The sequence below is a fragment of the Oncorhynchus keta genome, chromosome 15 (assembly GCF_023373465.1).
Source record: "Oncorhynchus keta strain PuntledgeMale-10-30-2019 chromosome 15, Oket_V2, whole genome shotgun sequence".
Classification (NCBI taxonomy): Eukaryota; Metazoa; Chordata; class Actinopteri; order Salmoniformes; family Salmonidae; genus Oncorhynchus; species Oncorhynchus keta.
This window is the reverse complement of record NC_068435.1, coordinates 20,191,412-20,216,550: the sequence shown is the minus strand read 5'-3', so window position 1 is coordinate 20,216,550 and position 25,139 is coordinate 20,191,412. Positions and strand designations below refer to the sequence as shown.

Below are 25,139 nucleotides of genomic sequence, written 5' to 3'. Positions count from 1 at the left end.
CTACCATACCCCATTCAAAGGCACTTAAATATTTTGTCTTGCCCATTCACCCTCTGAATGGCAAACATGCACAATACATTTCTCAATTGTTTCTTGGCTTAGAAATCCATCTTTAACCTGTCTCCTCCCCTACATTTACACTAGGGGTCTCCAACAAGTAAATCGCAATCTACCAGTAGCTTGCAGCCCACTTATGAATAGCTCGCCAATCAATTCTGAAAGTATATGAATTTTTTCATGTGCTCCATTGCAAACTGTCATAAACATAAAGCTCCCGGCTACTATCCAATCAAAGCCAGGTTCACATTATCCCAACCCTGGTTAGCCACTATTGGCTTAAAATAGCACAACTAAACATAATATTTCCTGCAATATATCCCCCGTCTGTCTGTCTGTTTGGTGCGTGCGTCTGTCTGTTTATCACCTCTTGTGTAGCCAGTTAGCGATGCTAATGATAACCGTCTTGTGGGTAGACCAGGGTTGTCAAACTCAATCAGCACAAGGGCCATATTAAAAAAACACAATGAATTTGCGGGCGAGACATAACCTATTTTTACAAAACATCTTGCATACACCTGGACCCAGCTGGCTATTGTTTTATTTGAAAACATATGGCCCTTTATAATGGCCCCTTACGTATGTAGGATGCTGATTATAGCATTTTTAACATTGACAGCAAATAACCAAAACAGATAGATAGCCTTGTGGTTAGAGCATTGGACTAGTAACCAAAAGGTTGCAAGATCAGAGCTGACAAGGTGAAAATCTGTCATTCTGCCCCTGAACAAGGCAGTTAACCCACTCTTCCTCGGCTGTCATTGAAAATCAGATTTTCTTCTTAAATGACATGCCTAGTTTAAAAAAATAAACTTGTAATGTTTTACATTTTTTGCATTGCATGGATTACCAGTGCGGTTGAATGCAGCATTGCTGCATGGTGCATACTTTTAGGCCTAGTTGAGTAACCTGCCTAGGCTACTGCTCAAACAGCTGTAATAGGCCTACATGTTTCTCCTTTGCATGGTGTTTTGTATTTTGGTTATTCACTGTCAAGCTTTAAAAAGCGATGCCAGACTCACAATTGTAGTAGCCTAGCTAGGACTGTGGCATGTGCTTGTACACTTTCCCTCAGCTGCGCATGGTAAACGAGACAAAGGAAAGCAGCACAGTTGAAGCTGAATTCACCAACAAGCCCTCAGGCTGTTATTTCATAAAGTAGATGACTCATTTATACTCGCTTGTGAGTCCTATTGTCTTTTGGTAGTAATTTATACCTGCATGTGAATCCTTTATCTTATAAGTCTTTGACAACCAAGATGACATTTTTGTGAGGCTACAGCAATGACCAGTTGGAAAAGAAACTTGGCATGGACATTTAGCCTACAACACATTTAAACTTCAGTCCGGTACAGGATTCACCATAAGTGATGATGATATGATACAGAGCACTGGCTGGCTCATGTGTGGGTCTGGGAAGAGGTGCGTGTGCGTGCGTGTGTGTGTGTGCATGCATGTGTGTGTGTGTGTGGCAATGTACTCTTACCTGAGAACTATAAACCTCAATGAATTGTATCCATTGTTTTGCGAGCTCTGCCATGACATGTGCTTCAGCAGTAGGCCTAAGATTAGCCTAGGCATGGTAGCCTAGTGGTTAGAGTGTTGGACTAGTAACCGCAAGTTCAAACCCCCGAGCTGACAAGGACAAGGCTGACCTGTTGTTCTGCCCCTGAAAAGACAGTTCACCCACTGTTCCTAGGATGTCATTGAAAATAAGAATTTGTTCTTAACTGACTTGCCTAGTAAAATAAAAGCAGAAACATTGCTAGACTGACACATTCCTCTACTACTAGATGTGCAATTAAAGGGGAAATACATCCCAAAAATAATGTGTTCTGTTTATTTTTTCGGACCTAAAAAATGGTCTTCTATTGTGATTAAAGCATTGACATTGACTCAGAACACCCCCTTTAGATGTTTCTTTATGAATAAGTGTAATATTGATAGTAAAAAACAGGAAAAATAAAACAAATAAAATATATTTGTATTTTATTATATGCATGTAGAAACTGCATTGGCCCAACTCTCGAAATACAAGGCTCTGGTTCATATACAATCATTTCTCTGGTTACTAGTAGGCCTGTCTTTTAATGTTTAATTAAATTTTTTAAGTTAAGTAAAAAAACAATGATTAACAACAAATCAATACAGGAAGTACATGTGGGAAAACAAGTATATATGAATAATATGCAATGGGCAATTGGACTAGGGGGTACAATATCGCATTACACAAGGACCTTAAGGTACATACATACACTTATAATTCTAACAGCTTTTATGTTAGTAGAGTATTTAGACTAATGGGCCTGTCTTTGTCTGCAATATTTGTTGGATGGCGTCACAGGGTTTCCTCGGTAACGCGCTCTTGAATTCCACACACAGAGCTGTGTGAATTTCAGTACGAGGGGACAGGACGACTGGACAGGGGTTGTACAGCCAGGCAAATTGACGTAGGTAACTTCTAATCAAACACTTCGTCAATTGAGAGATATACGGCTTTCAGCACCTCATGTGATTAGACAGTAGTTTTTCTTCCCAGATTTGCTGTCCAAAATAGACGTCGATTAAACATTAATAGAATAAATTGCACATTGCGTGGTAACAAAAATAAATAAAGAGGAAATTCCAAAACTCTTAGAGGGCAATAAAACACAACCGCATTTTGGCCCTTTTTTAGTCTATCTGGATTTTATTATACAGATAGACAGAAATTGAGGTTTTGGGGGGACTTAGGCATTTTATATCAACTAATCACATTATTGACGCGTTCCTTTGCCCAGGCCCACCTGCCAGATTTAACAACGCCTGGATAGGTATTTTACTTATCAGCTAACCACATATATGCTGCTCTCAAGACATCTGGGAACTCTTAAAAAACGAGTTCAAATAATGGTGTCAGTGATCTTCAGGTCAGAAAGTCGGAGCTCTAGACAGATGCCAGAGTTTCCGATATAGAATGCCGAGGTGGATGATCTTAAAAAAAAAAGTTCCCAGTTGTCTTGATTACGCTGAAGTCAGAAGTCGCGATTTCCTAGTTCCCAGTTGTTTTGAATGCAGCATTAAATGACCCGAGCAGGGCTGGTCCTTTCCGTTCTTTTCAGTAAAAAATTATGTTGAAAATATTTTTTTTAATGTTCCAGGCGTTGAAGTTAGGTTAAATTTGGATGCTGAATGAATGGGGAAAATACTTATTTTCCGTATGCTTAACATTCATATTTTCAAGGACGTTGACATTTTTTTCTTCAGAATATTGAAATCATTATCGGTTCTGAATACAGGTTGAAAATACTTAATTTCTTGGATGTTGAAATCAGGCTCATTTTTGGTTCTGAATGAAAGTTGAAAATATGTCATTTATCCACATCTATGTTTGGGCCAAATCAAGGCTGGTCTAGACCCGGCCAAATCTGAACCAAACCTAGACATCTATGATCGGTTCAGATTTGGTCCAGGCCGGACAAAAAACAATGTCCGTGGATGTGGAAATCAAGGCTGGTCCGGATTGCATTAAAAAAAAACATGCAAAACGCGTTGGTGTTGGTATGTGCTTACTAAGGTGTAGCCTACAGTGTTGCCTGAAATAAAATGTTATGAATGCCCATCTATGTGGTAAGCCTACCGTTTGTAAAACACTAATAAAGATTTGGCGCCATTTAGGTTAGGCTAGTTGATTGGAGAAACCTGGTGTAGAAAGTGTCCCATCTCATCACATTGTCATACATTTTATCTCCAGCCTGTATGCTTCATAAAAGGCCACATACTCTTTCTACCATATCCCATATCTGCTACATGATTTATATTAGATCATTTTTGACGGAATGTTGGTGGAGTGCCGCAGCGATGCGTCTCTCCAACCGCACCCTGGAGAAGCGCGCTGGGAATGAACAAGGCCCCTGCCTTTGACAAAGTGGGCACAGCTTATCACATGGTGGCATTAACGCTCACCTAAAAATTGTCATCGTTTAGGGGCACAATTCTGAGGTTTTATGAGTTGTTTTTGGAGGTGCGTCTAGTTCCGATTAGCTCAGAAAATACGGCCTTCGTCAATCTTCCGCCATAGGCGGCCGCATAGTCCCGCCTAATGAGCAGGCCGGTCGTGGATGCGAGTAACCAGTCTTGTTCAGCACATTTCAATACATCCAGGTATATGAAGTACACTGGTAAAACACTGGGTGTTGCAGTGATGAACATTTACCAACAGATGTCATCAACGTGCCATCTTACACCCATAACGTCTTCCCTTTTAGAAAAAGGACAGGGCATTGTCTATTCACTAACACAACAAACCTAGTAATAATATCCAACATGAAAGGTTTGAGCTTTTTCAGATGTAAAATTAACAACAAAGTATGATATTGAGTCCATTTGTCTCAGTCTCTTCACTTTTCCCTTTTTTTAAATGATAGTCAAGTCTTCAGTAAAGATAGTCAGTGCATTCTGTCTTTTTGTCTTAATTGTTTATTTATTTATTATATTTTTTTTTACTCTGTCAACAGTCCATATAGGAAACCTACAGACTAAGTATCTTAATTGGCTCAGACAGCTGTCCACAGCATGAAAAGACTGGGGGCTTTTCCGTCAGGACTCATGTCACCTGACAGTCTGAGGGGAGTGTTGATTGGTAGAGGGAGCTGCCGTCCCTGTGATCCGCTGGTTCTTCACCCAGTGCCTCATGCCCCATTTGACGTGCTGGGTGTCCGTCATTTGTCATGCGACACCTATGATTGTCGGTGTTCAGCAACCTATGACTGTTAGCTCAGCAACCAAGAGATTAACCCTTTTATGACGGTACAGTGATCCATTCACTTCGACCGAGTAGAAGTGTGATGCAACTTTCCGAGTCTCCAGAGGTGCTTTTAAGAGCTTAGCCGACCTGCTATCCCAGGCTGGTCACAAGAGAGAGCCGCTGATATATGCCATCGTCGACGCTCCCCCATTTTTTGTATTTTTATGTTGGCACGGTACTGGGCTCAAACTCACAAGGCAGTTCACAATTCTCTAGCAAGCAGGGAGAATACTTGATGATGCTTAATGGAAACAGCGCATTGGTTTTAATTATTTCGTTTTAAGCCTTCACCAAACCATAGCCAAACCAAACCATAACCATAGTTAACCACTCAGAATTAATACCTCAACTTATCCCTTTGAGTTGTTTCTGTTTTAATTCTGTAGCCACACAGAATTAACCCTGTAGCCACGCGGAATTAACCCTGTAGCCACACAGAATTAACCCTGTAGCCACGTAGAATTAACCCTGTAGCCACGTAGAATTAACCCTATAGCCACACAGAATTAACCCTGTAGCCACACAGAATTAACCCTGTAGCCACACAGAATTAACCCTGCCACGCGGAATTAACCCTATAGCCACGCGGAGCCCACACAGAATTAACCCTGTAGCCACACAGAATTAACCCTGTAGCCACGCAGAATTAACCCTGTAGCCACACAGAATTAACCCTGTAGCCACACAGAATTAACCCTGTAGCCACGCGGAATTAACCCTGTAGCCACGCAGAATTAACCCTGTAGCCACGCGGAATTAACCCTGTAGCCACGCGGAATTAACCCTGTAGCCACGCGGAATTAACCCTGTAGCCACACAGAATTAACCCTGTAGCCACGTAGAATTAACCCTATAGCCACGCGGAATTAACCCTATAGCCACGCGGAATTAACCCTATAGCCACGCAGAATTAACCCTATACCCACGCGGAATTAATGGATTAAAAATCAACATTCATCCAATTACGGCAAATTCTGATGTAAAACTATGAGATTAGGTTGGCTATCAATGCCTTCCGCTGGTGTATTGCGTCACTGTATAACTGCTTTTCAGGCATCCTTGCCCTCTCACAGAGATGTTTTTGCAGAGGTTCTTTGCGATTTTGACCTCCGACTCGGCCTTCCAATGAGCTTTTGGGTGTTGTGGCAAGGAGGTGCTTGAATTCCCATTCTGCAGCAAATTTCCTGAACACCAAGCATGCGAATTGGGTTACATTATCTGAGATGACTTCATCTGCCTGGGCATAGTGTGCAAACTGAGCGTTTGATCATTGACTCTGCTGAGTAATGATCGGCGAAGAGGGAAGTCTTTGCCTCTGTGCTGAAAGAGATCTAGACTTACTATCTGCCAGGGTTGCATCAGTAGCTCGTGGGACATCATTGTCTCTCTCTGTTGCTCAATAGGGTGTACATTGCAGATTGTGCATTTGCTGACATAGTCCTTTATTTCACTCTGCATTCCTGGCCAGTACAGTGTGTCATGTGCTTGTTTGTAACAGGCCTTACCCCAATGTGACTTGAGTGCACACACGCCAGCATCTCAGGACACAGGGACAGGGGGATATCGACTCTCTGACCTTGGAATAGCACCTCATTTTGAACAATGAGCTCTTCTCTGACTGGCCAATATTCTCTGATGGCTAGAGCAGTTTCTTCCTTGCAGTCTGGCCAGCCCATCAGAATCACAGACCTCAATGTCTGGAGGTGCTCTTCCTTGTCTGTGTGCTGTCTGATTTGAATAAGGCGCTGGTCCGTAACATTGAGGTAGTCAGCCTGGTTGATAAGTTCATCATCCACTTGCTCTGTTTGTAAGCTGCACACTGCGTGTTGTTCATGCATGGAGCGTGTGTGTGTGTGTCTGATGCAGTAGCCCTGCTGAGCCTGTCACTCGCGTACATCCCCGGCCCTGGCTTATACATCACCTTGAGGTTGTAGCTTTGTAGAGCCAGTAGCATGTTCTGCAGTCATTTTGGGATGTTCAGGAGAGCCTTGCTGAATATAGCAATAAGGTGCTTGTGATCTGTCTCTGCGGTAATGTTGTCGCACCCGTACAGGTGGAAGCGTTGGCCTAAAAACACAGTGCTGAAGTAATCCTCTATCTGAGCGTAGGTCTGCTGTGTTGGATTTCTTCTTTTTTTTAACCAGGTAGGCCAGTTGAGAACAAGTTCTCATTTACAACTGCAGCCTGGCCAAGATAAAGCAAAGCAGTGCAACACAAACAACAACACAGAGTTACACATGGAATTGTCATGATTGTCTTTCCTTGTTCGGGCGGCGTTCGATGTCACCGGCCTTCCAGCCATCGCCGATCCACTTTTCATTTTCCATTTGTTTTGTCCTTGTCTTACACACCTGGTTTCAATCCCCCAATTACTTATTCATTATTTAACCCTCTGTTCCCCCATGGTTGTTTGTGAGTGATTGTTTGTTTGTAATACGGTCCGTTATTGTGGGCTCAATTTATTGTGTTTTATTTGTGTATATTTGAGTAAATTACGTTTATTACTCATATCTGCTGTCCTGCGCCTGACTCCTCTACACCAGCTACACACAGGCACTATTACAGGAACAAACAAACATACAGTCAATAAAAAAAATAGAAAAAAATAGAAAAAGTCTATATATAGTGTGTGCAAAGGAGGTAGGATAAGGGAGGTAAAGCAATAAATATGCCATAGTGGCGAAATAATTACAATATAGCAATTAAATACTGGAGTAATAGATGTGCAGAAGATGAGTGTGCAAGTAGAGATACTGGGGTGCAAAGGAGCAAAATAAATGACAGTATGGGGATGAGGTAGTTGGATGGGCTATTTACAGATGGGCTATGTACAGGTGCAGTGATCTGTGAGCTGCTCTGACAGCTGGTGCTTAAAGTTAGTGAGGGAGATATGAGTCTCCAGCTTCAGTGATTTTTGCAGTTCGTTCCAGTCATTGGCAGCAAAGAACTGGAAGGAAATGTGGCCAAAGGAGGAAATAGGAAACCGATTCTTGATTTAATTTTGGATTGGAGATGCTTAATGTCAGTCTGGAAGGAGAGTTTACAGTCTAACCAGACACCTAGGTATTTGTAGTTGTCCACATATTCTAAGTCAGAACCGTCCCGATTAGTGATGCTGGATGGGCGGGCAGGTGTGGGCAGCGATCGGTTGAAGGGCATGCATTTGGTTGGAGGCCACGGAAGGAGAGTTGTATGGCATTGAAGCTCGTCTGGAGGGTTGTCAACACAGTGTCCAAAGAAGGGCCAGAAGTATACAGAATGGTGTCATCTGCGTAGAGGTGGATCAAAGAATCACCAGCAGCAAGAACGACATCATTGATGTATACAAAGAAGAGAGTCAGCCCGAGGGTTGAACCCTGTGGCACCCCCATAGAGACTGCCAGAGGTCCGGACAACAGGCCCTCCGATTTGACACACTGATCTCTGTCTGAGAAGTAGTTGGTGAACCAGGTGAGGCAGTCAATTGAGAAACCAAGGCCGATAAGAATGTGGTGATTGACAGAGTCAAAAGCCTTGGCCACGTCGATGAATACAGCTGCACATTATTGTCTCTTATCGATGGCGGTTATGATATTGTTTCGGACCTTGAGCGTGGCTGAGGTGCACCATTCGAAATGGTCGGTGATCTGTTTGTTAACTTGGCTTTCGAAGACCTTAGGCATATATAGGTCTGTACCAGTGTGGGTCTAGAGTGTCTCCCCTTTGAAGAGGGGGATGACAGCAGTGAGTGCCCTAGAGGCGAATGGCACAGACTGGCCCTCCTGCATGAAGGGAAGGGGAATGGGGGGATACCTAGTCAGTTGCACAACTGAATGCATTCAACCGAAATGTGTCTTCCTCATTTAACCCAACCCCTCTGAATCAGACACGTGTGTGGGGCTGCGTTAATTCACATCCTCATCATCGGCACCCGGGGAGCAGTTGGTGATGGGGGTTAACTGCCTTGCTCAAGGGCAGAACTGCAGATTTTCCCGCCTTGCCATCTCAGGAATTTGATCCAGCGACCTTTCGGTTACTGGCCCAATGCTCTTAACTGCTAGGCTACCTGTCGCAACAGCCCAGTCCATAGTGGCTCGAGGCACTCTGAATCGTGACAGGTTTTCACACATCGTAGTATCGCAGGACAGGTGTCTGGGTGATCAGGCACTTTATTTTCCTCACCGCTGTGTTGTGTTTTGGAAGCCAATGCTGATGGTGTCCTTGTCCATGAGCCTCCTTAGTTGCTCAGATACCTCAGAGAGCTGTGGCAGGAACTTGACCAGGTAGGTGACGAATCCGAAGAAGTTCTGCACTGACTTCACATCAGATGGGTGGGGTGGCATGTCCAAGACAGCCTTCACATTCTCTGAATCAATCAGATGGAGGACAAGATGTGCCTGTGAAAGCGGGCCTCTAGCACTTTTAACTGAAGATTTTAATGCTTCACCTTAGCTTGACCTGTCTGCATCTGTCCATCACGGCCAGCAGCTTGGAGTCATGGTCTGCCTCCTGAACACTGTCCCTACAGCCCACTACAATGATGTCATCTACTATGGGTTCCATGCCACTGAGTCCAACCAGCAGCTTGTGCGTTTTCCACTGATACACATCTGGATCCAAGGAGACACAAAACGGGAGCTTCAACCACCACTTCCTACCCCAGGGTGTCCAAAAGGTGGTCATGTAGGTGCTGGGCTCGTCGAGTTTGCACTGCAGGAAGGCAACTCTGGTATCCACGAGCGTGAAGAATATGGCCTTCGGGAGCTTGTAAAGAACATCGTCCAACGTGGGCATAATGTAATATGAACATCGCAGAGCCTGGTTGACGTGTTAAGGATCAATGCATAGCTGTAGCTTGTCTGGTTTCTTGAAGATAGCCATATTACTAATCCAGTCTGTAGGCCCGGTGACAGATGTGATGTGGCCATCTGCATCATATTTGTCGAGCTGGGCCTTCACAGCTGCTTTCAGGGCCACTGGTACTTTGCGAGGTGCACACTGAACTGGCTAGATTGCTGCATCCAACTCAAAGGTCTGCTGGGATGGTGACGTTAATAAGCCCGAGGTGCTTACATGTTGACCCTGACAGTAATGGCTGTTGACTAGCCTAAATTATTTCAAACTTAAGGGTGTGTTTCTGGCCAAGCACAACACACTCTGTCACACACAGGCCTAAACAGGTGGCCTGAATACAGTTTCAGCTTGGTGCTACTCTGTGTTTGTTTGTTTCTGGGCGCAAGCCTCCTTTTGTCTTTAAGGCATGTGGCCTCAGAATCTAGCTGGCATTGTTGTGGTTCTCAGTTCTGTTGATCCCTTCATCTGTGTCTGTTTCAATGGAGTGCACTTTACCCTCCTTTCTCTTGCTCTTCAAACAGACCCGTTCGAAGTGATTAGCTGTGCCACAGGATTTTACACATTTTCCCATAGGTTGTGCAGTGTTCTTTCCACATCTGTGAGAAATGCCACAATATCGTATAAGGGCTGTCTATTGCAGAGTTGGCTGTAGTAGCATTAGCTGTGGCAACTGGGAATTTCTTAGCTGGCTGCCTGAATGTAGCATTGACATTGTCCATCCATATGCTACCTTTCGAACACCATGGACCTCATCCACATAAGAGTAATCTTTGCCGCACGGCATGTCTCCAATGCCAAGACGAGTGTCAGGTCCCGTGCTCTCTGCAAATGTCTGCACGTGCCTTCATCAGCTATGCCGAGCACTCTTATCGCTGATCAGTTTGTCTCTTAAAGCACCATATTCACATGTAGCTAGCTGCCTTTTCCCTTAGCCTGGTGACGAAGCTGTAAATGGACTCCCCATCCTCCTGTTTACAACAGCCAAAAACATAACACTCGTAAATAACATTCTTTGCTGGTTTAAAGCTGTGTTCAAGAGCATCAAGAATAGCTGTTGCGTTACCTTGCTGAGCTGCTGTTAGGTTCAGGTTGTGGTTGTGTAGATGTCAGCATTCAGCGGCCATTATAGTCCTCAAAGTGGCAGCCACTGCATCATCTTCCTTTTCCAGAAGTCCAGTAGCTGGTGCATAGTCCTCCTATTCACCTCTAAACATATCCCAGTTCGTGCTCCAATCTCCGCTGAGCTTCATAATGGCGGGAGGAGAATGTTAGCAGCCATGTCTATCTGATGCTAACAACACTGAAGCTAATTGCTAACTAGCAAACTCACTGTAGTTAAGGTGAAATCCGGCAATGTTTTACTCAGTTGAATTTTATGTAAACCCAAATAGTTCGCTCTGATTTGCGGTGGTCATGTTTGGATGTTCAATGACGAGACAGTGTCACTGATGCAAGTAACCAGTTGTGCAGCACATTGCAAGGGTATATGCAGTACACTGGTAGGACACTGGTGTTGCAGTAATGAACATTTACCAACAGATAGCATCAACGTGCCATTTTACACCCATAACAAACGTGACCTCCATTGGTTTATGCATAAAATACTAATATCAAAATGGCCTCATATGGGTTCAATCACAATGGAAATACAAAAAAAACTATGTGATTGGGTTGCAAAAATCTGACCCGTTGTTTATAGACATAGAATGACCTATTGGAAGCTGTAGGAGGTCATTTGAAATAAAATACACCTTCATATTCCTTCTTTAAATACCAATGAAGGCTGAAGGATGAAAGGCCAAAATGCGCTGGTTTTATCAATAAAGAAGAGCTTTTATTAATTTCCACTGGCCTCCAATGTATTTCCTTCTTGTCTGATTCAGTTTGCTCCTCAATTCATGCTCGTTGTTTGGAGAGCAAGGTCGTGGCAATGTTACTTTCCTTTTGCTGTGATCAAAATGTAAGAAATGTCAATGTCATGCTGTTTGTCCTGCTGTGTTGACATGGGCTTATAGAGTGTTTGATTGTCTTTGGAATTGATTGACAACTTAAAATGCTGTTATGCACCAGCCCGTCTCCCAAGGTTTGTTGCTGAGGCGGCAGTTGCGGTAGTGGCAGAGGTCAACAATGGCGGACATCAGTGAGCAGTGCGCACCCATCGTGGTGTACCAGGAGGACGTGAGCGAGAACCCTGTCACTGCGCGAAGCCAGAAGGAGAGCCTACAAGAGGCCTCACACACTCCAGCCTGTATCCTCTTCACATGTCCAGGGAGCTCTAGTTTAGATCCCTGTATCGTATCGTGGACTAAACTCAGCTAATGTTAGGGAGGGAATAGCCTAGCCTATTGAACACATACAGTGTCCCCATTCAGTAGGCCTAAGTGAAATAGTTTACACAATCGTGGTGATGTACATTTAGTGTCCCTCACTGTCCCACACACTTCTCTCCAATTACCTCATTGTTATGTTATGATATGACTGATAAATATTGAAATAATAGAGTGTGAATCTGTGTTTGTCCTTTATGGGGGTGTGACAGCTTGTCTGGTGGGTTCAATAGGGTCCCTCAGTGCAAGGATTGCCCGTTTGCCTCCCCTCTTCAGCTCTGTGAGTGTAAGGCACACGCACACGCACACGCACACGCACACACACACACACACACACACACACACACACACACACACACACACACACACACACACACACACACACACACACACACACACACACACACACACACACATACACACACACACACCTCATAGTATAGTCTATGTATCATGACGTGGAAGCTGTGTTTTTCAGATGGGTTATGACTGCGGACAGACGCTACATACTCACCTAGCTGCTATCGCAGAGGTCAAAGGTATGGTCACATGGTTTCTTATGGGTTCTTGACATTTCAAACAATGCTTATGTCTTCTTATAGTTTCAAGGAATAGGAAGAGGGAAACAGAATTTTAGCAATGGTCTAATGGTTTGATACAGGGTTAAGTAATCATGTGATATCTCTCCTCCCTCCAGACAGACAAGACAAGGCGGGGTCAAAGTTCACGCGGCTGTCTCAGCAGGACTCGTCCACGTCGCTGCAGAATCGCCGGCACAACATGCCAGCTGAAAAGGTCAGGGCTCACAATTGACAGAGGGAGGAGGATGGTGTTGAGGAGGAGTGACGTATCGCCTGGGTAACCCAAGTGTGATCTGCCTATTATGTCAATGGTCATTTTGATCAATAATCATCCATAATCAGTGAGAGCTGTCCTCGTTGAGAACACTGAAGCTGGTTGGTCACATTGTTATCCTGTATACATAATGTAATTACTGGAATAGATTCTTCTGACCCATTCAACTCATGTGTAAATTACATATTCAACAGACTTGTTCCTGATTGAATTAAGAGACAATGCTGCATACCAAGTTTAAACTGAGAATTCAAATGGGATTTTATGTTGGTCATTTGTGTGTGTTCAAATAGCAATGTGTGTTATCCCAGCAGGCAGAAGAAGATGCCATGGGAAATCACATTTCTTTCCGGCTGAGATGGTTTAATCTGCTTTCTCTCTTTCTCCCTCAGCGTGAGGTGGGCATGCCCAAGCTGGTGGAGCTGTATCAGTACCCAGGGTTCAGAGATGACATGCCCATGCCCCTGCCACACAGCAACACCTTTTCTACCATCATTACCCACGTAGTGAGGGCACAACCACACCTCACCGACACGGTACTAAACAGCACTGTAGTCCAGCAGATAGGTGAAATAATTGTTCCATTTTATGATACAAGTATCAACCTTGGTACACCAATACTAGATACCTTAAGGGGACATTTTATAGATTGGAGGCAGTCTGGGAAGCCTGTCAGTCAACCAGGGTGACCATTTTAATAAAATGGCTGCCATCCGGATTTCCTGTTAGAAGAAAATAGGGTAAAATTGTTCCAAACAATATCAGAATGGCTTTCTAATGTTATCTATCCACTAAATACATCCCACAGATAATATAGACAATAATCATAATGTACACTTAAGACCTTAATAGTGGTCATATTGAGGTCATTGTGACCATAGTCTAGCGGTTACATGAGGAAATTGAGGATTATGTGATAGAGACCAAATTTCACACACAGCTAGGGCATGTCTAAATAGGTATTTGTGGCTATACTCTCATCACAGATTGTCCATTACCCCCCTGGCAGTCAATTCCAGTATGGCCACTAAAAAATTGGTTCATAAGAAACCCAATGGAAACACTCCAGGTAGGCTTGTCTGTAGCTTGTTACATCTGCTCTGAAATGCATTTACTCACATCACTCAAGAAGATGTTAAATGTACAAACATTTATTCAAGTCAATGTGTGTAGGCAACGTTGTATTTGAATGATGTGTTTCATGCATATAAAATGATATTATTCAACAGGCTACTCTGCAAACGTTGACTGAGAAATGATGAACCTGAAAAAATAGCACTACACCACTGTGTATAATAGGGTACATCTCAGTGGCATTATAGCTAAACATCTTTGTTTAGACTTTTACTTACTTTGTTTGAAGGCCGAAAGGTCTCCTCGTAAAATGATTTTGTTAAAATGGGTTACCTGTCTCTCTGCTGGACATAATACATTCCTATGTGATTTTTTGTAAAGTGATGTGTACTAGGCAGGTTTCCTGTCACATTTCATAAAATGTACACAAAACAGAATATCATATTATATATCATTGCAAAAAGTACTTTTTAGAGTGTTTACATGTAAAGTTTTGGAACTAGCCATGAAAAACATGACAAAAAACAGAATTTCACCACTTTTTTACTAAATATTTACAGGATTTGTATATATGGAACTTTTGGGCAATCCTATTGTGTTTTCCAGACAATTTTTTAAACATTTTCTTTTTTTTTAACATTTTCCCGTCAAACATTTTAATCCATCATTTGGCTGTATGTACCAATTATCAGTGTTGGAAAAAGTACTCAATTGTCACAGTTGAGTAAAAGTATACCTTAATAGAAAAGGACTCAAATAAAAGTGAAAGTCACTCAGTAAAATACTACTTGAGTAAAAGTCTAAAAGTATTTGGTTTTAAAAATACTTAAGTATATGAAAGTAAAAGTATAAATATTTTCAAATTCCTTATATTAAGCAAACCAGACGGTACAATTTTTTTTTTTTTTTGACGAATGATGAAGCATTTGTGTTTAGTGAGTCCGCCAGATCAAAGGCAGCAGGGATGACCAGGGATGTTCTCTTGATAAGTGTGTGAATTGGAACATTTTCCTGTCAAAATGTAACGAGTACTTTCTGGTGTCAGGGAAAATGTATGGAGTAAAAGTACATATTTTCTTTAGGAATGTAGTGAAGTAAAAGTTGGCAAAAAATATAAATAGTAAAGTAAAGTACACATACCCCCAAATAACTACTTAAATAATTTTTTACTTAAGTACATTACACCCCTGCCAATTATTTATGCAGATGTGGCTAACTGAATCTAGTCCAATATGGCCCCATGCAGCTGGTTGGTGGCCATATTGAAAAGTCTTTGATGTCACTATAGCCAAAAATAGCTATTTAGACATGCCCCAGTTGTTTGTGGAATTTGGTGGCTTTGTCATATTCCATTTTTTTTTGCCACAGGATTATTGTCAAAATGACCTCAATAGGAGCACCATGAAGGTGTTAAAAGTATTTTATGATCAGAATTATTCTCATTAATATCTGTGGGATTTATTTAGTGGGTGGGTAGCATTACAAAGTCATTCTGATATTGTTTGGAATGATTTTACCCTATTTTCTTCTAACAGGAAATCCGAATGGCAGCCATTTTATTAAAATGGTCACCCTGGTTGATTGACAGGCTTCCCAGACTGCCTCCAATCTTTAAAATGTTCCTTACGGTGATGTTTTTAAGAAGTGGGCTTTTGAGGCTCTGGAGCCGGAGGAGGCCACTCATGTATAAAATGTTTCTAGTATTAGTGTAACAAGATTGCTACTTCTCGGGTATATTTGGTTCTTATCCGCTGGACTACAAGACATATGCTGTAGGCTTCTTCATTTGGTAGGGGGATCAGTTTCACATTGAAGAAAGGAAACATTGGCCTGGTTCCAGATCTGTTTGGTCTTTGTAACTAACTACTATGGTTTTTGTCATGCCAAATGTGTAGTTAAACAGATCTGGGACCAGGCTAAGGAAACAGAGTATGGCTCATAAACATGAACTTCAAATATGATTTCAAACATTATCAGTAAACTATTATAATTATCTGACTAATGTTTGAAACATTCCATCTCCATCCTGTCCTGTAGCCCAGGTACAAGGCAGTGTTCCTAAGCATCCTATCTTCTTCTATGATGGAGGACTTTGTCATGGACTCCTTCTGGTGGCTGTTTCTACAGCACTTCCAGGTGAGATTGACAGAAAGTCACATTTATGCACATGTGTTTTTATTCTCTAGTGCAGTGCAGTTGTCAACAGACTTAAACCACAGGTGGTGTTACATTAATGGCTGCCATGTTTCTTCTCTCCAGCCAGACGCACGCATACAGGACAGCCTCTTTGCACGAATCGCAGAGAATTACATCCGAATCCTGACCCAGAGTCTAACATCACGCAGTGGCAAGTGGTTTCTCAGGGTAATGCCTATTTTTGTCTACTCCCGTGCAGATTGATAGATTGATCATGCACATAACATACAATATTATAAGATTCAACTGAGCGGAAGTTTACATACACCATAGCCAAATACATTTAAACTCAGCTTTTCACAATTAATGAGATTTAATCCTAGTAAAAATGTCATGTCTTAGGTCAGTTAAGATCACCACTTTATTTTAAGAATGTGAAATGTCAGAATAATATTAGAGAAGGATACATTTCAGCTTTTATGTCTTGCATCACATTCACAGTGAGTCAGAAGTTTGCATACACTCAATTAGTTTTTGGTAACATTGCCTTTAAATTTTTTGGTCAAATGTTTCAGGTAGCCTCCCACAAGCTTCCCACAATTATTTGGGTGAATTTTGGCCCATTCCTGGCCCATTCCTCCTGACAGAGCTGGTGTAACTGAGTCAGGTTTGTAGGCCTCCTTGCTGGCACTCGCTTTTTCAGTTCTGCCAAGACATTTTCTATAGGATTGAGCTCAGGGCTTTGTGATGACCATTCCAATACCTTGACTTTGTTGTCCTTAAGCCATTTTGCCACAACTTTGGAAGTATGCGTGGGGTCGTTGTCCATTTGGAAGACCCCTTTGTGACCAAGCTTTAACTTCCTGACTGATGTCTAGAGATGTTGCTTCAATATATCCACATAATTTTCCTTTCTCATGACGCCATCTATTTTGTGAAGTGCACCAGTCACTCCTGCAGCAAAGCACCCCCACAACATGATGCTGCCACCCCCGTGCTTCACGGTTGGGACGGTGTTCTTCGGCTTGCAAGCCTCCCCCTTTTTCCTCCAAACATAACAATGGTCATTATGGCCAAACAGTTCTATTTTTGTTTCATCAGACCAGAGGACATTTCTCCAAAAAGTACGATCTTTGTTTTTTTTCTGAAGTCTTGGATGATTTCTTTTGATTTTCCCATGATATCAAGCAAAGAGGCACTGAGTTTGAAAGTAGTCCTTGAAATACATCCACAAGTACACCTCCAATTGACTCAATTGATGTCAATTAGCCTATCAGAGGCTTCCAAAGCCATGACATAATCTTCTGGAATTTTCCAAACTGTTTAAAGGCACAGTCAATTTAGTGTATGTAATCTTCTGACCCACTGGAATTGTGATACAGTGAATTATAAGTGAAATAATCTGTCTGTAAACAATTGTTGGAAAAATTACTTGTGTCATGCACAAAGTAGATGTCCTAACCGACTTGCAAAAACTATAGGTTGTTAACAAGAAATTTGTGGAGTGGTTGAAAAACTAGTTTTAATGACTCTAACCTAAGTTTATGTAAACTTCTGACTTCAACTGTATAGCTTTTACATTTATCTCACACTGAGTATAATCAAAACTATTTCCTAATCTCTTTCGTCTATAGGAGTTCCCCAGTACTCTGGCCCAGACCCTGTACTGCTGTTTCTGCTGTTGTTTCCCTCAGTCCTGCAGAACCCTCCGCAGTGACACCTTCCTCATCCCACTGTGCTTTACTGCCTACCAGTGGACAGGAGGTGACACTGCACACACTCACTGAGAAACATACATACACAAGTAAATCACACAATAGTCAATTAACTCTCTCTCTCTCTGTCATTTAGTACTCTATTTCCACTCAGGTATCTATAGATTCTTTCAGTCTTTCATATTAATTCTACCTATCTACCCTCCCAGCTGACACTGTTTGCCCCTGTCTGTCTGTCTGTCTGTCTGTCTGTCTGTCTGTCTGTCTGTCTGTCTGTCTGTCTGTCTCTCTGTCTCTGTCTCTCTCTCTCTCTCTGTCTCTCTCTCTCTCTCTCTCTCTCTCTCTCTCTCTCTCTCTCTCTCTCTCTCTCTCTCTCTCTCTCTCTCTCTCTCTCTCTCTCTCTCTCTCTCTCTCTCTCTCTCTCTCTCAGGTATCTGTCCTGCCCCTGATGTTTTTAAAAAGTGGGATTTTGAGGCTCTGGAGCCAGAGGAGGCCACTCATGTTCAGTTTGTTTCTGGGAACAAGAGGAATGAGAAAGAGAGTGACTCATGTCTGTCTCTCCTAGACAGTATGTTCTCCAGTGCCTATGTTGATGAGCCCTTTCATAGTAAATTGACCAGCAGTGCCACCACTCTACTGAGGAACAAACCGGTCAGTCTTTTCATTTTGTCAAACTCACGCAGGTATGCGAGCACGCACGCACGCACGCACGCACGCACACACACACACACACACACACACACACACACACACACACACACACACACACACACACACACACACACACACACACCCCACTGGGTGAAAGCAGGTTGAATCAAAGTTGTTTCCACGTAATTTCAACAACAAAATTGAATGACATTGAATCAACGTGGAAAACGGATTGGATTTGCAAAAGTCTTCAACGTAAGGGAACATTTAACCTAAATCCAATGACATGGTGACATTCAATTCATGTTAGTGGACAACTCAACCAAATGGAAATCAAATGACATTGAAATCTAAACTAGAGACATTGAAATTGACCAGTAGTAGTCACACCACTGGGAGCCAGCCATCTAAAAGCACAGTTAACACAACCAGACTCAGACCCTATGTCCTAATCCTTCTGTGTTTAGTGGTTTCTCTGCATGGACTTGATTCAAATTCGAGATTCATGGCATAGGTCTTTGGTAGTGATATTGACTTCACCAGAACTCAATGCCAACTTGCACTTTGTGTGCTCTTCTTGTCTCCCCTGTCTCTCTGTTGTTGGCTGTGTGTGATGTTCTGGTTGTTCCAGAGAAGACCGTGGGCTCAGCGAACATCACAGGGTCAGACCTGAAGGCCCTGACTGGACAGGCCAACCAGACACCTGCCAGAGAGGTCAGACTGGCACTTCACACAGTCCAGCTTTCACACTCATTCTGTCTGTCTTACTCTCCCTGCTGACATTGTTTTATTTACCCCTGATCTTTTCATTCTTTCACTCTCTCTCAAACAAACACACACCTTTCTCTTTTTCTCTCATCCACTCTCATTCATATCCCTCTCTCATTCCCACTGTTTCTCCCCCTCTCCCACAGTCCCAAGTAGCCTACCCGGACATGACGTTTAAGCGCAGTGTGTTTAACGTGTATGGCAACAGTCCTCTGGTGCAGTACTACATGCGTGTTCTCCACATGGACCCCAAGGTGGGACAGGACGTACTGGTGGTCCGGACCGAGATCAGCAAGTTGCCTCCATATCCTCACAATGATAATAATGGAGTGTGTGTGTGTGTGTGTGTGTGTGTGTGTGTGTGTGTGTGTGTGTGTGTGTGTGTGTGTGTGTGTGTGTGTGTGTAAATGTGTGTGTGTAAATGTGTATGTGTGTGTCCCGGTGCCAAACATGTACCCCACAGATCATTCTGCTGATAAAGTTGGAGGGTACTCCTGTATTAGCCATTCTGCCGCCCGCATCCACATACAGAGCCTTCAGAAAGTATTCATGCCCTTGACTTATTCCACATGTGTTGTATTACAGCCTGAATTCAAAATGGATTCAATATATTTTTTCTCACCCATCTACACACAATGCCCCATAATGGCAAAGTGAGAACATGTTTTTAGAAATGTCTGCAGATTTATTGAAAATTAAATACAGAAAGATCTCATTTACATAAGTATTCACACCCTTGGGTCAATACTTTGTAAAAACACCTTTGGCACCAGTCTTTCTAAGAGCTTTCCACACTTGGATTTGCCCATTATTCTTTTTAAAATGATGCAAGCTCTTTTAAATTGGTTGGTGATCATTGCCAGACAACCATTTTCAGCTATTTGCCATAGATGTTCAAATAGATTTAAGTCTAAACTGTATCTTGGCCACTAAGGAACGTTCTTGGTAAGCAACTCCAGTGTAGATTTGGCATTGTGTATTAGGTTATTTTCCCGCTGAAAGGTGAATTAATCTCCCAGTGTCTGGTGGAAAGCAGACTGAACCAGGTTTTCCTCTAACCTTTTGCCTGTGCATATCCATATCCATATCTTTTTTATCCTGAAAACCTCCCCAGTCCTTAACAATTACAAGCATGACCATTACACTGATTGAAAATATGGAGATTAGTACTCAGTAATGTGTTGTATTGAATTTGCCCCAAACAGAACACTTTGTTTTCAGGACAAAAAGTGAATTGCTTTGCCACGTTTTCCAGTATTACTTTAGTGCCTTGTTGCAAACAGGATGCATGTTTTGGAATATTTGTATTCTGTACAGGATTCCTTATTTTCACTCTGTCATTTAGGTTAGTATTGTGGAGTAACTACAATGTTGTTGATCCATCCTCAGTTTTCTCCTATCACAGCCATTAAACTCTGTAACTGTTTTTAATTCACCATTGGTAAAATCCCTGAGTGGTTTCCTTCCTCAGTTAGAAAGGACACCTGAATCTTTGAAGTGACTGGGTGTATTGATTAAATAACTTCACCATGCTCAAAGGGATATTCAATGTCTGCATTTTTTTTACCCATCACCCAATAGGTGCCTTTCTTTGCGAGGCATTGGAAAACCTCCCGGGTCTTTGTGGATGAATGTGTTTGAAATTCACTGCTCTACTGAGGGACCTTGCAGATAATTGTATGTGTGGGGTACAGAGATGAGGTGGTCATTCAAAAATCATGTTAAACTGTATTATTGCAACTTATTATGTGACTTGTTAAGCACATTTTTTTTACTCTCATTTAGACTTGCCACATGAGTTAAATACTTATTAACAAAAATCTCAATTTATTCCATTTTAAATTTAGACTGCAATACAACAAAATGCTGAAAAAGTCAAGGGGTGTGAATACTTTCTGATGGCGCTGTACATGACATCACAGCCAGTGTTCCTTCCTTGACCCCTTGGTGATGTTACGGCTGGATCAGTGACGTACAGGGACATTCTGAGTAAGGCCCAGGAGCGTTCTGTGGCCCACCGCAGGGACCTCAGGACCATGTGGGGCCAATACTCCAAGGACCTCTATGTTCTCAACCAGAGGAAGCTGGACGAGCGCTATGAAACCTTCAGGTACAGTTAACATTCCCAACACCACAGCTCAACACTACAGTGTATATCTTACTGTAGTAAGACACACTGTAAGAGACACACTGAGTGTACAAAAAATGAACACCTGCTCTTTCCATGACATACTGACCAGGTGAATACAGGTGAAAGCTATGATCCCTTACTGATGTCACTTGTTAAATCCACCAATCAGTGCAGATGAAGGGGAGAAGAGATGTTAAATTATGATTTCTAAGCCTTGACAGAATTGAGACATGGATTGTGTATGTGTGCCAGTCATAGGGTGAATGAGCAAGACAAAAGATGGAAGTGCCTGGGTATATTAGTAGGTACCAGGCGCAACAGTTTGTGTCTAGAACTGCAATGCTGCTGGGTTTTTAGACTCAACAGTTTCCCGTGTGTATCAAGAATTGTCCACCACCCAAACTGTGGGGAGCATTGGAGTCAACATGGGCCAGCATCCCTGTGGACATCTTTCGACACCTTGTAGAGTCCATGCCCCAACACAATATTAGGAAGGGGTTCTTAATGTTTGGTATACTCAGTGTATCTCTTCTATTGTGACCTGACAAGGTCTTCTGATTGATAACTGTAGCATTATATACTACAATACCCATAATGCCTTGTGTAACATATCCAGTTTTATGTTAGTACAATTAGCATAATGGTGTCCCTCCTTGTCAATACAAAAACAATGTTGAAAATATATATTTAAAATAATGCTGTCTCGTCCATATAAGGCATAAAATGCATCCCAAATGGCACCCTACCCACTAGATAGTGAACCACTCTGGTCAAAAGTAGTGCACTATGTAGGGAAAAGGGAACAACCTGGCACGCAGGCATGCCCACTGCTGCCTCAGCCATACAAGGTGTTGTCCTCCTGTAGGCTCAGGTTGATCATTTGAATAACCATACAGAGAGATACCATGTTGATGTAGCTTAGCCTAGACCTGCAGAGCGAGCCACAGGTGGTGTTGGAAATAAATGATGCTCCATGTAATGTCTGCTTTGGATCTGTCTATGTTGGCCTATTAATACTTGTCACCTATTTGGGGTAATGATAGCCTACTCTGCTCTCACTGTCTGATTCTAGGCCTACTCTCACACAACCAATGTTCCCTGGCCCATACAAATGCATTTTTTCTCCCCTGTGAAAATAAGTGGTTTATGTTAATTAAGCAATAAGGCATAGGGGTCTGTGGTATATGGCCAATATACCACGGCTAAGGGCTGTTCTTATGCACAGCACAGTGCAGAGTGCCTGGATACAGCCCTTAGCCATGGTATACTGTATTATTGACTGTATGTTTGTTTTACTCCATGTGTAACTCTGTGTCGTTGTATCTGTCGAACTGCTTTGCTTTATCTTGGCCAGGTCGCAATTGTAAATGAGAACTTGTTCTCAACTTGCCTACCTGGTTAAATAAAGGTGAAATAAATCAAATAAAATATATTGGCCATATATCACAACCCCCCAGGGTGCCTTATTGCTATTATAAACTGGTTACCAACATAATTAGATCAGTAAAAATACATGTTTTGTCATACCCGTGACATACAGTCCGATATACCACGGCCGTCAGCCAATCAGCATTCAGGGCTCGAACCACCCAGTTTATAATATTTTCACATGTTACCCTCTGCCCGAATGTGTCTTTGCTTTTTTTGTCTTTTCAAAAGATAATAAAGTGAACAAAAGCATGCTTGATTCTGTCCTGTATTGGTGACGCTCCTTTCACTCTCTTTTAATCAGGAAACAGAAAAAGATCCTGTCCCAGAAGACAACTATCAAACGACTGTGCCAGCTACTGGTCCCAGAGACCATTGTAAGTTCTACATGACTGTCCTGTGAGTCCTCACTATTGTTGTATTAAAGGTGGTACTGTTGTGTTGTGCCACAAAGAGTATGGCTTAACCTGATCTATATGAATTTCAGCAATGGGCGGCAGGGCCCTCACTACTGTAGAATGAAGGTAGATAAGCTATAAAGTAGCTACAAGTACAGTAGCTGTATATCCCTTTATTGACAGTTCTGTCATTCTTATTGTAGAATGAAGAGGACACCAGGACCAGCTCTGAGGTCATACACGCCTTCGAAATGGCTGTGTCTGGGCTGGACAATGTCACCCCTGACCCCTCAGTCTGACCCCTTAACCCCCAGGGTTTGACCACTGAACCCTGAACCGGAACCCTGACTACCCTCATATCGGAAATGCATTAAAAAAAACATGCTTCACCTGTATTGGCTTTGATTATATTTGGCTCTTCGGGGTACACGCTGTCTGTGCAAGAATGCTGTAATGAACGACCACAGGCACAATGTGGCGGTATATACATGGCTACAAATACCTGTGTCTGAATGGTGTTGACTCTGAGTAATCATTAAAAAGAAAGACTGAAAGAGTGTAAAACATAAGATAGAATATGGATAGGTTGGGGTTTTGGACAGAGATCTTGGCTTTATGATAGACAATATTTAATTGACCTCCCAGACGATACCCCTCAAGGTCACCGGCATTGCTTTTGGAAATGAGAACACAGACAGTAGATTGTTTACAGGGTGATCAATTGATGACTCATGGTAAGAAACAGGACAACAACATGAATTACTGAATAAAATATAAATGTCTGATAAAGAAAACAAACTTACGCTGCTTTCCTCTAATGCCAGCTCAGAGGGCTGGATCAACAACACTTAGCTAACAGTGTCTGTCCTGTGTAATCTAGAAAGAGAGAGAGACTGACAGACCAAATGACAGACAGCCGGCCATTGGAATTCCCTGAATGTGATCTATAAACATGTTATCGTAAAATATTTATTACATGACATAAAAGGAGAAATATCACACTTCCGAGCCAAGAGATACACTAGGGTGAGTCCACAGGCCATTTAAGGAGATTTGTTTGACCACCACTGCTTCCTTTGCTTCTGCATCTTTGGCCGTATCTCGCTATTCTGAAGTGGATGTTTTAAATTGGACTTTACAGGGGCAATCTGCAGTTGCCACATACATTTTTGTCCTATAAATTAATGATATGTACCCAATGACTCATGAAGAATATAACTTGTAAATGTCTCATGAACTTAGTGGCAAGATAAAGTATGTGAACCCTTTGGAAATACCTGGATTTCGCATAAATTGATCATAAAATTTGATCTAATCTTCATCTAGGCCACAACAATAGTACAGTTTGCTTAAACTAATAACACACAAACAATTACATGTTTTCATGTCTTTATTGAACACTCCTTGTAAACATTCACAGTACAAGGAGGAAAAGTATGTGAACCCTTGGATTTAATAACTGGTTGACCCTCCTTTGGCAACAATAACCTCAACCAAACATGTTCTGTAGTTGCGGATCAGACCTGCACAACGGTCAGGAGGAATTTTGGACCATTCCTCTTTACAAAACTGTTTTAGTTCAGCAATATTCTTGGGATGTCTGGTGTGAACTGCACTCTTGAGGTCATGCCACAATATCTCAATAGGGAGAGTAGTAACAGTGTTGAACTTTCTCCATTTATAGACAATTTGTCTTAAAGTAAAAACTATAAAAAGTAACACAATAACAACAATAAGGAGGCTATATACAGGGGGTACCGGTATCGAGTCAGTTTGCAGGGGCACAGGTTACAGGTATTTTGTACACGTAGGTATGGGTGAAGTGACTATGCATAGATAATAAACAGCGAGTAGCAGCAGTGTACAAAGCAAATGGAGGCGGGTTCAATGTCATTTTAATTTTTGTATATATTTTTTTCACCTTTTATTTAACCAGGTAGGCTAGTTGAGACCAAGTTCTCATTTACAACTGTGACCTGG

At 42.2% G+C, this 25,139-nt stretch overlaps 2 protein-coding genes across 5 annotated transcripts; both read left to right on the top strand.

Moving 5' to 3' along the window:
• The first annotated feature begins 2,402 nt into the window (after positions 1 to 2,402).
• LOC118371071 (protein FAM227A-like) lies at positions 2,403 to 18,766 on the top strand. Of its 4 annotated transcripts, none has more exons than XM_052463601.1 (10): positions 2,403 to 2,511; positions 11,747 to 11,924; positions 12,216 to 12,289; positions 12,482 to 12,542; positions 12,701 to 12,798; positions 13,251 to 13,394; positions 15,970 to 16,068; positions 16,192 to 16,296; positions 17,703 to 17,832; positions 18,214 to 18,766. In XM_052463601.1, the coding sequence occupies exons 2-10, from the start codon at positions 11,804 to 11,806 to the stop codon at positions 18,597 to 18,599; spliced, it is 1,218 nt and encodes a 405-aa protein (XP_052319561.1). In that variant the 5' UTR covers positions 2,403 to 2,511; positions 11,747 to 11,803; the 3' UTR covers positions 18,600 to 18,766. The 4 variants fall into 4 exon arrangements, with proteins under 4 accessions (XP_052319561.1, XP_052319562.1, XP_052319563.1 ...); XM_052463602.1 differs by having other exon boundaries at positions 2,405 to 2,507; positions 12,216 to 12,283; XM_052463603.1 differs by having other exon boundaries at positions 2,405 to 2,507; positions 13,251 to 13,364.
• Positions 18,767 to 18,912: 146 nt separating this feature from the next.
• LOC118371070 (protein FAM227A-like) lies at positions 18,913 to 23,554 on the top strand. The gene is made up of 5 exons (XM_052463655.1): positions 18,913 to 19,148; positions 19,349 to 19,506; positions 21,160 to 21,312; positions 23,066 to 23,138; positions 23,363 to 23,554. Exons 1-5 carry the CDS (start codon positions 18,984 to 18,986, stop codon positions 23,456 to 23,458), a joined length of 645 nt encoding a protein of 214 aa, XP_052319615.1. The 5' UTR covers positions 18,913 to 18,983; the 3' UTR covers positions 23,459 to 23,554.
• Positions 23,555 to 25,139: the final 1,585 nt, after the last annotated feature.

Bases quoted from the DNA above. Each gene is read 5' to 3' on its own strand.
- LOC118371070 (XM_052463655.1), top strand. From the start codon at position 18,984: ATGCCAACTTGCACTTTGTGTGCTCTTCTTGTCTCCCCTGTCTCTCTG. The intron at 19,149-19,348 runs GTCAGACTGGCA...CCTCTCCCACAG, and splicing joins ACCAGACACCTGCCAGAGAG to TCCCAAGTAGCCTACCCGGA. The intron at 23,139-23,362 runs GTAAGTTCTACA...TTCTTATTGTAG, and splicing joins TACTGGTCCCAGAGACCATT to AATGAAGAGGACACCAGGAC.
- LOC118371071 (XM_052463601.1), top strand. From the start codon at position 11,804: ATGGCGGACATCAGTGAGCAGTGCGCACCCATCGTGGTGTACCAGGAG. The intron at 16,069-16,191 runs GTGAGATTGACA...TCTTCTCTCCAG, and splicing joins TGTTTCTACAGCACTTCCAG to CCAGACGCACGCATACAGGA. The intron at 16,297-17,702 runs GTAATGCCTATT...TTTCGTCTATAG, and splicing joins GTGGCAAGTGGTTTCTCAGG to GAGTTCCCCAGTACTCTGGC.